Here is a 14,972-nt window from a genome sequence, read left to right on the forward strand (position 1 = left end):
GAGGCAAATACCCATATGATCTATGAAAATGTTTCCAATCGAATCACATCCTGTGGAGAGCGAGACAACACCATCTGTGTTGAACGATCCACCCCGATTCTAGTGGCCGCCACTATGTACTTATGTCGGGACTGATATACCGTCAGCTCTCCATTCAGGCGCACAACCAACATAAAATCTACTCCATGTGATACTGAGTTGCAGCACTGATTCAAGTATAGGAAACTGGCCTTGGAAAATAAAAAGATTATGCGCCTTCCAGATATGCCATACCATACCAGCGATGCAAACAAGAGGTCCAGCAAACAAACGTTGATTTTAAATTCCAAAGCAACCAGTCACCATAACGGAATGGAGTACAATCCCGTAAGATATGGAGTATGATTTATTTCGCATCTTGGTATAAACTATAAGAGAGGTCATATCCGAGTCCTCTTGTACAGTGATTATGATTTGTGAGAGCTTTATCTCTCGTATTAATAGTTGCATTTTAAATATTCATGTTTCATTTTATTTTATATCCTAATTATTTTATCGTACCGTATTTATTATATCTAAGTTCATCTCATATATTATAATAGTCATAATTTACACAACCCAAGGTTTCCTCGAATAAACATTGCACAATGGTCACCAATCTATTCCTCCAAGGTCACGTGCTACTCAAATGAATTGCTCAACGTTATCCATTAGAGTTCACTTAAAACTCCCACCATTATATTCACATATGGATATATGATTCTATTTCCCGAAGGGGAAATTAAAAAAAAAAAATTGGGAAAGTAAATTTATAATGATTCTATTTCCCGAAGGGGAAATTTAAAAAAAAAAATTGGGAAAGTAAATTTATAAAATTATAAGGACGAAAATAAATTATCAATAAAAAAATTTAAAATATACAAGAATCTGAAATGTTTAGGGGTGTGACTGTCATGGGTGTGTAAATTTTATATGTATATTTAGTTACTCACATAGAGAAAATAATTAATATCCAAAATTTTGTTGGGCTAAAGCTTTAATGGGTTAGTAAATTACTCATTTATTGGGTTAAAGGTTATATAAAATCTAAAAACCTAATTTTTTTCCGGATTTTCAGATAATCCAAAATTGAAATTTATCTAATCTGTATCCGATAAAGGTATCCGAATTTTTTTTTTATATGCAATCCGAATTATCCGAAAATCAAAAAACATATTAGATATTTAAATTTTTGGATCGGATTGAATTTTTTTACACACCCCAAACGACTGCCCCCGTCCACTCTCCCTCGGTCCATCCCTACTGTACCCTTTGATTTTGTTCTTTGCTTCTCAACTTTTCACTGAATTTACTATACCATATAATTTCTGTCAACATTAACTTTAAACATCTGACCAATCCAATGTTTTGTTTGGTAAAGGCCAAATTAGAAGTTCCGCAACCATACAACAAAACATAAGAGTTACAGCAGCAAAGGCAGAAGCAGCTTGCGCGGAACACTACATATTAATCCAAAATTCCAAATCCTATTCAGTGTACCGGCAAAGCCAAATCCACCACATTGATGTGAAATATTCAGACAAGCATTCTGTTTCCATGTGATGCTTTGGTTCTCTATATAAGCAAAAGCTTAGAATAGTTCCTATGCATCGGAAACAAACAACAAACTATTGCCAATGGTTTTCCCAAGAGATTGTAGCATGTTATTCCTCCTTGTAATTGCTGTTTGCATCCCACACATCATGTGTCGTAGCCTACCTGAGCCGTCCTTGTCCGAGAGGCACAAGCAATGGATGGCTGAATACGGGCGAGTCTATAAGAATGATGCAGAGAAGGAAACACGATTCAAGATTTTCGAAAGCAATGTGCAGTTTATAGAGTCGTTCAATGCAGTGGGTGACCGGTCTTACAAGCTAAGCATCAACGAGTTTGCAGATCAGACCAACGATGAGTTTAGGTCTTACCGAAACGGATACATAAGGCCCCAGGAACTACCAACAAGAAAACAGACATCATTTAGGTACGAGAATGTCACAAGTTTGCCATCTAGCATAGACTGGAGGAAGAAAGGAGCCGTTACGCCCATCAAGGACCAGGCACAATGCGGTAAGTAATGTGTAACTGTTGGAGCATAACCATTAATCTTAGTTTGATAAGCCAAAGTAATGAAGAAAAAAAAACTCATTTCAAACACACACAGGTAGCTGCTGGGCATTTTCGGCTATCGCTGCGACTGAAGGAATTCACAAACTAACTATAGGAGAACTAATTTCCTTGTCTGAGCAAGAACTGGTTGATTGTGACAAAGGTGTGGATCAGGGATGTGAAGGTGGGGAAATGGAAGATGCATTCAAGTTCATAATCAGCAATCACGGGATCGCGTCCGAAGCCACTTACCCTTACAAGGGCGATGACGGAACTTGCAACAAATCAGAGGAGGCTTCCCATGCAGCTACAATTACCGGCTACGAGGTTGTTCCTGCAAATAATGAACAGGCATTACAGAAGGCTGTTGCAAACCAACCAGTATCAGTGTCCATTGATGCCGGAGGTTCCGCCTTTCAGTTCTACTCGAGTGGAATTTTCACGGGAGATTGCGGAACTGCTCTAGACCATGGTGTTACGGCGGTTGGATACGGTACCTCTGAAGATGGTACCGATTATTGGCTCGTCAAGAACTCGTGGGGCACAGGATGGGGTGAAGAAGGATATATCAGGATGCAGAGAAACATCAAGGCTAAAGAAGGTCTTTGTGGCATAGCCATGGACTCCTCCTATCCAACAGTCTAAAAGCTCAAATTTCGATATCTTAATTACAAACAATCTTCTACGACTTGCCTATCCACATTCACATGTAAGGATGAAAATCATTTGTCTTTAGCAGTTCAACATAACTAGTAGAATTACTTCTATTAAGATACTGCTTTTAATGTTGAGCTCCTCAATGAAGTTATTCGCAAATAAAATGTACACCTAATGTCTGAAACCAAACCTAGCGCCATTGAGAAGGTCGCCACTATGCCTAATAAACAAGCATTCGATCTCTCTGAACCTATAAATCAAAGCATGAACAAAGAAGTTGAAGCGTTTTCAGGTTAGATTAAGGAATTCAAACAGAATAAGACAATTTGATAAAATGTTGAAAATATAATTAGACAAAATCATACATCACACTAAATTAAAATACAATTTTGAACGCTAAATAAAAATACAATTTGATAAAATGTTGAAAATAGAATAAGACAAAATCATATATCATATTAAATTAAAATACAATTTGATAAAATATTGAAAATAGAATAAAAATTAAAATTAAAATACAAACTGTTTAAAATCGTATATCATATTAAATTTTTTAAGTTTTAATCTTTAAATTAAAAAAATCTAATGATTTAATTGTCCCTCACAATTATTTAAAAAGTTATCTCCCATTAAAATACTATAATAATAATAATTAATAAATTTTAGTGAGAGTTTATATTCTAAATAATATATATGTGAACATAATACTAAAAATTAAGCTTGTGTTTAGTGATTAAATGCTCTTTCCCCTAACTATCCCAAACTCAATCCCTTGAAATGCGCTTTATGTTTTATTAATCTTCATCTAATGTCTTGTCTTATCATACGATTAAATTTATTAATTTATCAAACTATTTCAAATTATGATCAAATCGACAGAATATATAAATTTTGGAGATAAAGTACAGAAATTGAATGCATGATATATATATCTATACACTGCAAGGAAGAAAAAAGGAAGAGAGAGGATAACATTTAAGCATCCATTGAAAGTATGCAACATGTCCAAATTAAAGAGTAATTGAAAATCTACTTCATTGAAATATAGGTTTAATAGATTTGGTGCAGAGTTTGTATTCCATACATGAGGACATAGTCAGTGACGGACACATGATCTCATATTATAAGGAAGAAATTATAAAATTTTAGGAAAAAAATAAATTATTAATTAAAAATAAAAAAAAGAAGAAGGGAAGGGGCATGCTTATCCTTAAGGAAGGGGCCATCATCAAGAAGAGAAGGGCTAGCATGAAAGAATAGAGCGGGTGAAGTCAGCCAAGGTGACTGCCTGAGACCCAACAAGAAAACCTCTTGGAAAGAAGCAGGCAAGTCATCCTTGGCTACCAAACCCTAACTTTTTTCTTCATCTTAGACCTTCCTTCCTCTGTACTATTCAAATGCACTGTTTCCAACTCCCTATTTATAGCAAAATGAATGAATGTCAATAGATTCCCCATCCATCAATCGCATAGGGTTGATCCCCACCCATCAATCAATTGGCCTCATCCATATCCATGTACTTGCTGCCCATGATGGAATACATTCACTTCAAATGTAGGGACCTCATGTTTCGGGAGGTGGCAAGGTCTTGAAGCTTCTTTACCTGGTGAGTAGAGTTATTAATATGATGAAACAGATTATAAATTATTCAAGTTTGATTTAATTAAAATTTGATCAACATTAATTCAACTGTATTTGATTGGAGTTTGAATTTGATTCAAAATTTTAACGAGTCAAAATAAGTTATTTAATAACTAACTCGAAAAGCTCGCAAGCAATTAAAATAATAATAATAATTTTTAATTTTTTAAATTAAATTATTATTATTATTATTATTGTTATTCTTATTTATATGTTGTTTTTTTAATATCATATAAGATTTTCATATACTTAAAGTTCAGGTTCAAACTCGATTTTGAGCTTTAACCGAGCTAAATTCGAAAATATTTCGAATTTTAGTTTTTTGGAGCTTGAGTCGAGCTTCAATTTTGGAGCTTGACAATTTTAAATTTGTGGGCTTTTGAATCGAGTCAAGTTTAACTTTAAATCTTTTAAATCGAGCTCAACTTTAAATTTTTCGTGTCGATAGAACTCAACAATATTCATGTTCAATAGGCTTAGGCTCTTAGCCCCTTGAAAAGATATAAGGCTTTGGTGGTTGTAGCATAATATGTCGATCGATAAGCAAACCAATGCTCTTCTTAATTAACTTTGTTTCATTTGCTAGGCTTTAAATCATAGGGGTTGTTAGCACTCTTGAGCGATTATCAGGTGAATATTTAATGACCTCAAACCATGCATGTCACTCTTGGCTAATATTTTCAACCTATATCGTGCGATTACCTAATTAAATACAAGGTCATTCGTACAAATCAAATCATGATTTCAAGACCTATAAAATTTATAAATTCATCGAGTAGTTTTAGTGGTTAAAGAGAATATTATTTTATTTAAAATATCCTAAGTTCGAATAGAGGTGTGTACGTTGTCAATGAATGAGAAAGATTATGAACAATTATAATATTGTAATCACCCTAGACTATTTAAAATAAAATAAAATTGATCTAATTATCATTTTAAGACAAATAATCGACAATACAAATCGGACCAAGTTAATTTGATTACTTCGAATATGACAACATAATAGTCCGACTATCAATTAATTTGCTTTTTTTTTTTAAATCGAACCAACCGATTATACACTCATATATACGATTAACTATGTATTATTATTATTATTATTATCTCGACAAATATAATTTTATTAAGGATTTAAACATACAATACCAAAATTTAAGTTACGTGTCTCATTAAAAACCTCGTTAAACTTATATAAAAGATAAAAGTACAACACAATTATATAAACTATACAAATTAAAGACCCACATATCATATATATATCAATTAAATAGACTAGGGATCGGGCTCGAAAGAAATGCAACAAGTAGTTAAGACACATCCAAATCACACCGAGGAAAATAAAAACAAAAGCATAAGACTGCCCAAAAATAAAACATCGTCCGGGTACAATTTTTGCTCTTTTGAATATGGTTGCTGTTAGATGTTAAATTAGAGGTGTTTGTGTTTGTTCCCTCTTTATTCCTTTTAATGGTTTGTCTGGTTTGGCTTTTTTATGAACTGCCGGGGATTGTTGTAAGGTTGGGGTATGAATTGTGTGGTGTAAGTTTTTTGTGTTTGTAGATCCTTACCACCTCAGGGTACACTCTTTTTCCTCCACTTAGAATTAGAGAGGTTTTTTAATGAGGTATTTGAGGTGATGTACTTTGTAATCCATTAAAATACAAAATACCATCTTTCAATATATATATATATATATATATATATATATATATTTAATAATTTATTTGTTTCAAGCGTGAGGTTCTATTTGTGGTCAATTTTTTTTTTAAAAATAATTTAATCTAGTGAAGGATGCTAAAACAAAATCCAAATCCTTTTCATACATGCCTTTTACCATCTGTTATCATCAGGATAGATCAAAAGAGACGAATGGAGCAGTTGCCTCCTAAAGACTTTAAATTAGTATATAATTTAAATATTTTATTTGTATTTTCAATTGACAATTTGATTTCGCTCTCAAAAAATTTTATAAGTTCATCCTTTAGAATAAGATCCTTTGTTCGTCCTTGGTTATTCTTCCCATCATTTTATTTCATGGGGCACATGATTCTATTGACGAATCAATGCAATTGATGCTAAGCAAAGACTTTTTACCCTTCTATTTATTGACTTTCTTCATGCATGCATTCCCTTGTCTACTTGCAAAAACATGTAGTATTTATTCTTTTCTCCTTTCAGCATCTCTTCTTTATTGTGACTTTTGGTATAATAATTGCCATTACAGATACTTCTTGCTACCACATATCTTCGAAAATATTGTTCCACAATGGTGACATTTCACACCATATAAGTTTTTGGTATTGTAGGTTTTAACTATTGTAGGTATTGTTATGCACTAACAAGCTTTTAGAATTAGGGATCTTCTGGCACCTTAGATCCAAGACGCTTTCGACCAATAACTACATTTTTACACTGTTCACTAATTAATGGATGAAATAACAACCGATTAACATTAACTATCCAATTAACATTGAATTAGGCAACTGACTGATAAGTAAGACATGTGAGACAAATCTCATGATGATCTTAAACCACTTATCAGCAGTCACCAGCCTTAATCCTCTATTATAGATATTCTTGGACAACAGAGACATCATTTTCTTCATTAAAATCTTCAAAGGGGATATTATAAATTGGGTTAACATACCTCGAATGGTCCATCATTTCCAAACTGGTTTTGCGCACATACAAGCTTATCAGATGGCCGATTCTCATGCAGGTGATTGCTGTTAAGGTTGTGGTCAAGTTTATCTTCAACAGTTAGCCCTTTGGTTTGCATTTTGGGTGTTGGATAATTGACCACATACACAATCGAGTGTCGTAAGGGTCCAACATACTATTGTTTCGGTTACTAACAATGCTTGACTTACCACCCGGAACTACTACTCCTTTTGACCCTTGAATTGCTCCTTCTGAATAAACACATTTTGAACTTTTTCAGCCAACATTGTTTCCTTATATTTCCTTTCAAGAGTTTCCATTACATTGTCGCATGACTCATTTTCATCATTAGGTAAAATGACAAGGGCTAAAAAAAAGAAGAAATTTTCAACATTGAGCAAATAGAGTTCATGGATCGTCAGAAAAATACCTTAACATAATTTTTCTTAAAGAAGTAATAATCATTCTCGATGTCCATAAGATGGACCGGCTGGTAGGCTTTGAAAGATTACATATATGGATTTGAAAAGCGTAGTAACCGATTCTTCGACCAAAAAGCTTCACTATTACTATGTTTTGCATGTTATTCTCAAAGAGTGATTGAACTTATCAAGTGGTATCAATGATTAAAAAAAGTGTTATTTTAATTAGAGGTCCTAAGTTCAAACAATTGCGTTTGCAGCTCTTCCTCACACCTATAGATCTTTGAGACATGAGCAACATCATCACAAAGAGTCGAGAGAAAACTGAATAAAAATATTTTTACTAATCTCCAATATTCTAGTAAAGAAAATCACAAGGAATGATGTGATGGTAGTTCCCCTCTTTCTTTAATCACAATTACGTGGTCAAGGGTTTTTGATCCCTTAATCATGGGTATAATCACCATTTATGATCAGTTGTTTACTTCTTCATATCCTGATTCCGATCAAAAAAAATTCTACTAAAACCATTCCTACCATCAACAATGTTTAATTTGACATTATGGATTGATATAACATGTTATATAGAACCACGGACATGCGAATTCCTTTCAGCATGATATATATTAGGTTAAACTACACTGGTGATCACTAAATGTTTAAGGTGTTTTCACTTTGGTCACTAAAATTTAAAATCTTTTATTAAAGTTATTGTCGTTAAAAAACTTCTATATCAGTTATCGTATCATTAAATGATTAGCCATAATTGATGTGTCACGTTCACATATAATTTTTCTCTTAATAAATTAATACTTCTAATAAAATGATGACACTTAAAAAATTAACAAAATCCTAATAATGCGGATTGTATAGTGTATAACCGTTAGGCTAACTAAGAATTTTGTTACGTTTAGACAAAATATTAAGTTACATTTTGAGAATTAAATTAATTTTATGAAGTTTTATTTTAATATTTTTATGTTGTCTTTTTTTTCCTTTGATTTTTTTTATCGGCGAAGGCACCATTTTCAATTTGGTTGTCGGCCGCCAATGATTATTAATTTTCTTGTTTTTCATACTATGTCCTTTGGTTTCTTGAATTTTTTAAATTTTAAATAATAATCCATGTCTTTGTAATACACTTTTTCTTACTTCTGTGTCACGTTTTTTTCTCTATTTATTGACACGTTCCATATAACTTTTGATATTTTTTCTTATACTTTTTTTTCTCGACAAATTGATTTTATTTAATATCATAAGCGCCTAAGATCAGATTATGTGACTGGATACAAAAGTCCATCGCATCCAAAAGATAAAATACACGTCTTTCATTCAAACCGCAAACATTATTCTCTATCTTAACACAAACTAAACTTCAAACATAAAGTTTACCATTACTACCATGTCTTAAATAAAACCAGTTCACATATTCCGGCTTTAGCAAGATGATCCGCCATGGTATTGTTGTCCTTGCAGCATAGACAAGTTGAACTCTCGTAATCTTAATCACCTATAAAACGTGAAGTGGACGATGTGAGTTTTAATTCGATTGTGGCTGATCGGATTGTATGGGTGCATGCGACTGATGGCTTATTTAAGGTTAAGAAATTGACAGATTTGCTCCTCAGTGACAAGTATTTTGAAGATGTATGTTCGTTTAACTTTGATAAAATATGGAGCCTAAAAGTTCCTCCGAAGGTGAAATATTTTTTATGGATGCTTAAACTGAACAGAGTTCCAACTAAGGTATTTCTCTTTAACAGAGGGATTAAGTTGTCTGATGTTCAACGATTGTGCCCATGGTGTGGAGATGTTGAAGAGGATGTGAATCATCTGTTTGTGTCTTGTATTTTTATGGCTTGTTTTTGGAATGCTTTCTGCAGGTGGTGGCATATTCCAGGCTTTAATTTGCAGACAATAGATGAAATTTTTGAGTTTTGTTTTCAATTTAGGTGGACAGAATCTATAGCATTGGCTTGGTTTGTAAGCTTTGCAGCAGCGTTATGGAGTCTATGGTTGGCTAGGAATGATTTAGTTTTTAAAAGTAAAAGCACGAAACTCAAAGATCTGCTTGTATATGTGAAGATGAGAGCTTATGCTTGGTGTAAGGCGTTGAAGGTTTTTAGTGTGTTAGATGAGAAACGTTGGTGGGATTGGCCAGGGGAGTCAGCCGGTCTATGTGTACAACAACGTCCCAAGTCTGTCTGGAAGCCGCCAGTGTCGAGTCAGATGAAGTTTAATGTGGATGGCTCAGCAACGAACAAGTTAGCAGGGTGTGGGGGAGTCTTGAGGACTGCAGAAGGTTATGTAGTAGCAATGTTTTTTGGGCCAGTAACAGAGATCAATCCAGATTTTGCGGAGCTTGTGGCTATCAAAATTGCATTAGATGTGTTTGTTGAATCTTGTTGGTGTGGGAAGACTGGTTTGATTGTTGAATCTGATTCTAAGGTAGTACTGAACTGGATACAAAATGCCTTAGCTCGACCATGGAGGTGGGGGTAATTTTTCAGGGAATTGATGTAAATGCAATGAAGATATCTGAGATAAAGTTTGCATTCTCGCCTAGGATTACTAATAATATGGCAGATTACCTGGCAAAGATGGGCTCGAAGAGAAAAGTTTTGTTCAAGGCAAGTTTGTGATATATAGAAAGGGAGTTATCCTAGCAGTTTTATTGTGTACCTAGTTTGAAAGTAAACTTGATCGAAATGGTGGTGGAGACTGATTTTGCTTTGGTTAGGTGGGGTAATTTAGGTTTAAGTTGTGCCTCATCTACATTTCGTATAATTCACTCCTTCAGCTTTGGTGTTTTTCTCAATTTTGAACACTCTTTTCCTCCATTTAGGATTAGGGGGTTTTTAATGAGGCTCAAGATGGGGATATCCTATGAATTTTAATAAAATCTTTTGATTGCTGAGCAAAAAAAATAATAAGTGTTGAATGTTGTATATTTTTATTATTATTTACTTCTCATTATTACTAAGATATTATCGATTTAGTTTTATTTTGAACCGGTATTTATTTACCTCACGGCACAATAATAGATATACTGAGGTATAATAGTGAAGCCAAATAAAATGATACGTTGGGAACTTGGGTTGGGCCAACAACACAGATTGCAACCTATGTAAAATTAATATTTTTTCTCTTTAATATATGATGTAGGTGACGTTAGTCAATTTTTTATGGATATATTTGGTTAATTAATATATATATATCATGATAGATGATACACAACGAAAAATTCATTTAATTTTTTTAAATTACTTTTATGATATATTATTGTTCAATTCATCAATAATATATAAAATTATTTACGACCAACGCATAAAATATAAGCCGTAGTGACCATAAGTAACGATCATGGATCTTTGTCAATAATCAAATAAATTGAAATTTTATTTGTGGTCACCTCATTCAAAAATTTCGTGCTGTAAGTATATGTGTGTCCGCTCTACAAAAATATTTATGATTCGTCATTGCTTACCTAAATAAATCGAATTTTAGAGTAAGTATTTGTACACTTTGAACAACACTTACATTTGGCAATGTCAGACAAATTAAGCTCGTCTCCGATAGATTTTCATATTTGTCTTAGTTGTAGCTTAAATTATAGTTTCATCTATTCTATTTTAAGATTACAATTACAATTATAATGTATAACTTGTGAATCCGCGAGTAGTCCTATACGTACGTATATATATGATATATGCATGAATCTTAAGGACGGTGGGTGGATTTTATATGATGAGAGAGACCAGCGGGTGCTATAAATTTTATTAATAAACCCTATATTTGTGTGTGAACGTGGAAACTGATTTATAATAAAATAAATAAATAAAAAGTAAGAGAAACTTTAAAGTTGAAATAATAATTAATGAGTGCTTTTCCGAAGTGATGTAACCTGGATTTTTCCACATGTTTGTTTGAAGGTTTATGTCCAACAGTTTTCTTACAGTTTAATTTACAATCACTGATGCCACTAACTACGGACATCTAGCTCTCAATCTATCAAAACTAATACTTAGTACACACATTCCATTTATGATGATGACCTACCATTGATCAAATTCATCATCCACGAGTGACACATACATACACGTGCCATCCATGAACAAATAGCAGGATCGTCGTATGTAAAGTTAAGAGACTAATAAGATGATTGTAAGAGCCTGCTGGCATTTTGCAAACACTAAATTTACAAACTCATGATAAAGAGTCGAATCTGTGGAAATAACTCTTGAATTTGAACTACTCTCTACATTAATTTAAATTACAGTTGTAGTTACATTTTTTTATTATGTTTCGTTTATCGCAATCGTGACAATAACAAATATTGTTGCACTATTGCAAGTACCGGCATATGGAAATAAAGGTTAAAAGAGGATTAAAACACATCAACATTACAAAGTTTAACTCAACAAAACAAGATTTAAACATCCATTTAGATTATAGTGCCAAATCATAAACATAACATCAAACTCATCAACTCAGATCTCCCCAGAGCTAGAACTCTTAAAAGTTAAAACCCTTCTTACCCTAAACCAAATAACAACCATATCCTCAAAACCCTATTTCCTTCTTTCTTGTTTCCATCAACAGTTGACATTTTTTCACATGTTAAAAGATAAATATCAACCAAATAAAGAGATAAGAAAAAGGCAGGAAAGTAGCTTTTTATAAACGGAGAGTGAGGTCAACATCTACTGCGGCGGAGTCATAAGCATCATCGGTGGTTGGAGACAAAGTCTCATTGGAAGAAACACCACTGAACCCCTGATGAGGAACGAAGCCGGCAAGAGGAAGGTGGGGTTGGAAGGGCTGGAGCCACCGTTGAGCACCACCAGGGTAGCCCATCGGCGGTGGTTCAGTAGGGAAGGTGGAGGAGTAAGGGTTGTTAACCTGTAGATGGAAGTTGCATTGCTGGGACTGGTTATCTCGATCACCGACGGGGAACTTCCTCCGGGAAGCGGCTCGTTTACGCTTGTGAGCGTTTTGGTGGCCGCCAAGAGCTTGGGAAGTGTAGAATTTCCTGGGACAGTAGAGGCATTGGAAAAGCCTGGGAGTAGCAGATGGTGAAGCTCTTTGGGACTGTTTCTTGATGTGTTTTGGAGATGAACAAGGCTGGTTGTTGAAGAAGTTGTACATTGAGGGGTCTGCCATTGAAGCTTTTGGAGAGAGATGAAACAGAAAGAGAGTGGAAATGGAGGTTATAGGATACATGAGTTACGTTTTATACGGGGCTTAATATTTTTGTTCGTATTCATCTATAAAGCCTTGCAGGCTTATGATGATTGGTAATGACTTAAGTGGACAAATTTACCCCTCAGGTTTTCTTTATGCATGGCTGTATATTTTATCTCTTATAATCTTGATGATGCATAAAGAAAACCTGAGGGGTAAATTTGTCCACTTCAACTCATTAAAAACTTAAGTCATTAAAATTATCGAGTTCGATATCTAATTGTTCACTTCAACTCATTAAAAACTCGAATCGAATTTATTTGATTTGAGAGTTGATTAAACCTTAATCGAATTAGATTTGAATAACTCATGTTATCTGTGTTATCTCATTTATCGCTCCAATGATGCATGAAAAACACATTTAGTTTAAATTAATTAAAAAAATTAGTATCCCATAAACATTATAAATTAACTATATAGTCCTGTTTTAAGTACTGATGGGTCATGAGAGACTCAATAGATGTGATGCTTATTGATGGATATAACCTTTTACCATCATTTTTATATTCATTGATTGATTGATCGATCCCAAGATTGTAACTCATTTCAGTGGCATTGGAAAATTTTTGAAAAAGGGTGTTGGAGACTGACTCCTTTAGTTAATGAAGTGAGGTCATATTAGGGTATCCACATAGATACATACATTCTAACTATGTCCCATCTACCACACAGTTTAGTGTGTTTCTTGTCTCACATTTAAGCATTAGTTCAAAAACCATCCATTTTTAGTCATATTAGCTTATATCTTTATGTTATGTATGAAATTACTATTTCTTAAAAAAAATTGGTTAGTGCATGTACATATAGATGATGACATGATATCTCAGACTATTGTCGGAATGGAGAAAACTAATAGTTAACTGTTAAACACACACATATATATATGATGAGTTTTTTTTATGAAAGATAGATTATGGAGTTGAGGCTATTTGTTTAATTTCTAATGTTAATTTCTACTAAATGTGTTTTTCATGCATCATTAGAGCGGATATATAGTTAATTTTTTCATTTTTAAATTTGAAATTACTTTTTTATTCGTTTATTATTTTATTGATTGTATTCATCACAAAATTCTATCCGTGTCCAACCACATATAAAAAATTTTGTATGATTAATATATTCAGGGACAGAGCTAAAATCAAACATTGAGAGAGACTAAATTATTTGTATCAAAAGAACAAGACTCTATTAAGTATTTAAATCTAAAATTTGAGAAAGACAAAGATTTTATTTGATTAATATTTAAATTAAAAAAGACTTAAATATTATTATATCTAAAAATTGAGAGAAGTTGTAATAGATTCGTCCAATATATATTTAACCTTAAAAATATTTATGAATTATCGTGAAATGTAATGGCAATGGAAATGCCAAGGGGCAGATGGCCTCATCTTCCATGTCTAGTTGTAAGGGTTACATTGATGATTTAGAATACAAAATGGGGGTAGTCTCTCCTGCTCACCTTTTCCAATCTATAACAACAAATAAACAGAGAGACAGTACATGTATAGTACCTGACCTCACTGTGCCATTTCTATTTTTTTATATTTATTATTATAAAAGAAAAGAAAAATGGGCAGAATGGGAAAATAAAGGACAGCAAGGCTCAGCTCCGTCCTAATCTTGTTATATACATGTCAGGGAGTCTGTTGTTAGTGTGAACAGCTCAGCCTCAGCATATGAGGGACACGTATATACGATTGGAGCCAATCATCAAACAGAGGGATTCTCTTGGAGGCTGAGATTGATTGACACTAAATAATTATGGGTTTGGCAAAGCGACGACTCTTCCATCACCAAATTAAGGAAATGGGTTTGGTTTGGAGTTGGACTTCTTATCTCACTTCTCAACAAAACGACAAACATTTGATCTTTCTGTGGTTACATTCTATGCTGCATTGATATGGATACAGAAACGTAAATCAATAATGTTTAAAATTACAAAATACAAGTACGGTAAAACTACAGTAAATATAAATAAATTTTAAAATCCTAAAAAGATATAAAAAAAAAGTCATAACCAGGTGCGTGAAGATCAATCGCCATCCCAGATATGTCCTTGAAAATCTCTTCAATATGCCCAACTAATTTTAAATGTAACCCTTCAATACGGGGCGTCTCCTTTACATACCCAATTTAAGGTCATATAGTATTTAAAACAGTATTCGATTGTCATACCCGTACAACATATGTTGCCTTTATTAAATACCAATTAAGGCTTGA

The 14,972-nt window shown here is 33.3% G+C and overlaps 2 protein-coding genes across 2 annotated transcripts; one reads left to right on the forward strand and one right to left on the reverse strand.

Annotated features, from left to right (window-relative positions):
• The first annotated feature begins 249 nt into the window (after positions 1–249).
• LOC120205352 (ervatamin-B-like) lies at positions 250–2,795 on the forward strand. Its single transcript, XM_039205244.1, has 3 exons — positions 250–366; positions 1,614–2,085; positions 2,180–2,795. Exons 1-3 carry the CDS (start codon positions 250–252, stop codon positions 2,767–2,769), a joined length of 1,179 nt encoding a protein of 392 aa, XP_039061175.1. The 3' UTR covers positions 2,770–2,795.
• A 9,370-nt stretch (positions 2,796–12,165) lies between these two features.
• LOC120205356 (zinc finger protein KNUCKLES-like) lies at positions 12,166–12,668 on the reverse strand. Its single transcript, XM_039205248.1, has one exon. It carries the CDS (start codon positions 12,666–12,668, stop codon positions 12,183–12,185), a length of 486 nt encoding a protein of 161 aa, XP_039061179.1. The 3' UTR covers positions 12,166–12,182.
• Between the last annotated feature and the right edge of the window lie 2,304 nt (positions 12,669–14,972).

Source organism: Hibiscus syriacus, unplaced genomic scaffold (assembly GCF_006381635.1).
Source record: "Hibiscus syriacus cultivar Baekdansim isolate YM2019G1 unplaced genomic scaffold, ASM638163v2 tig00012374_pilon, whole genome shotgun sequence".
Taxonomy (NCBI): Eukaryota; Viridiplantae; Streptophyta; class Magnoliopsida; order Malvales; family Malvaceae; genus Hibiscus; species Hibiscus syriacus.

What these genes read in the sequence shown, in the direction of transcription:
- LOC120205352 (XM_039205244.1), top strand. Translation starts at nt 250, where the DNA reads ATGCGCCTTCCAGATATGCCATACCATACCAGCGATGCAAACAAGAGG. An exon ending in ACGGAATGGAGTACAATCCC is followed by an intron (nt 367 to 1,613) that starts GTAAGATATGGA and finishes GCAAAAGCTTAG; the next exon opens with AATAGTTCCTATGCATCGGA. An exon ending in CAAGGACCAGGCACAATGCG is followed by an intron (nt 2,086 to 2,179) that starts GTAAGTAATGTG and finishes AAACACACACAG; the next exon opens with GTAGCTGCTGGGCATTTTCG.
- LOC120205356 (XM_039205248.1), bottom strand. Translation starts at nt 12,668, where the DNA reads ATGGCAGACCCCTCAATGTACAACTTCTTCAACAACCAGCCTTGTTCA.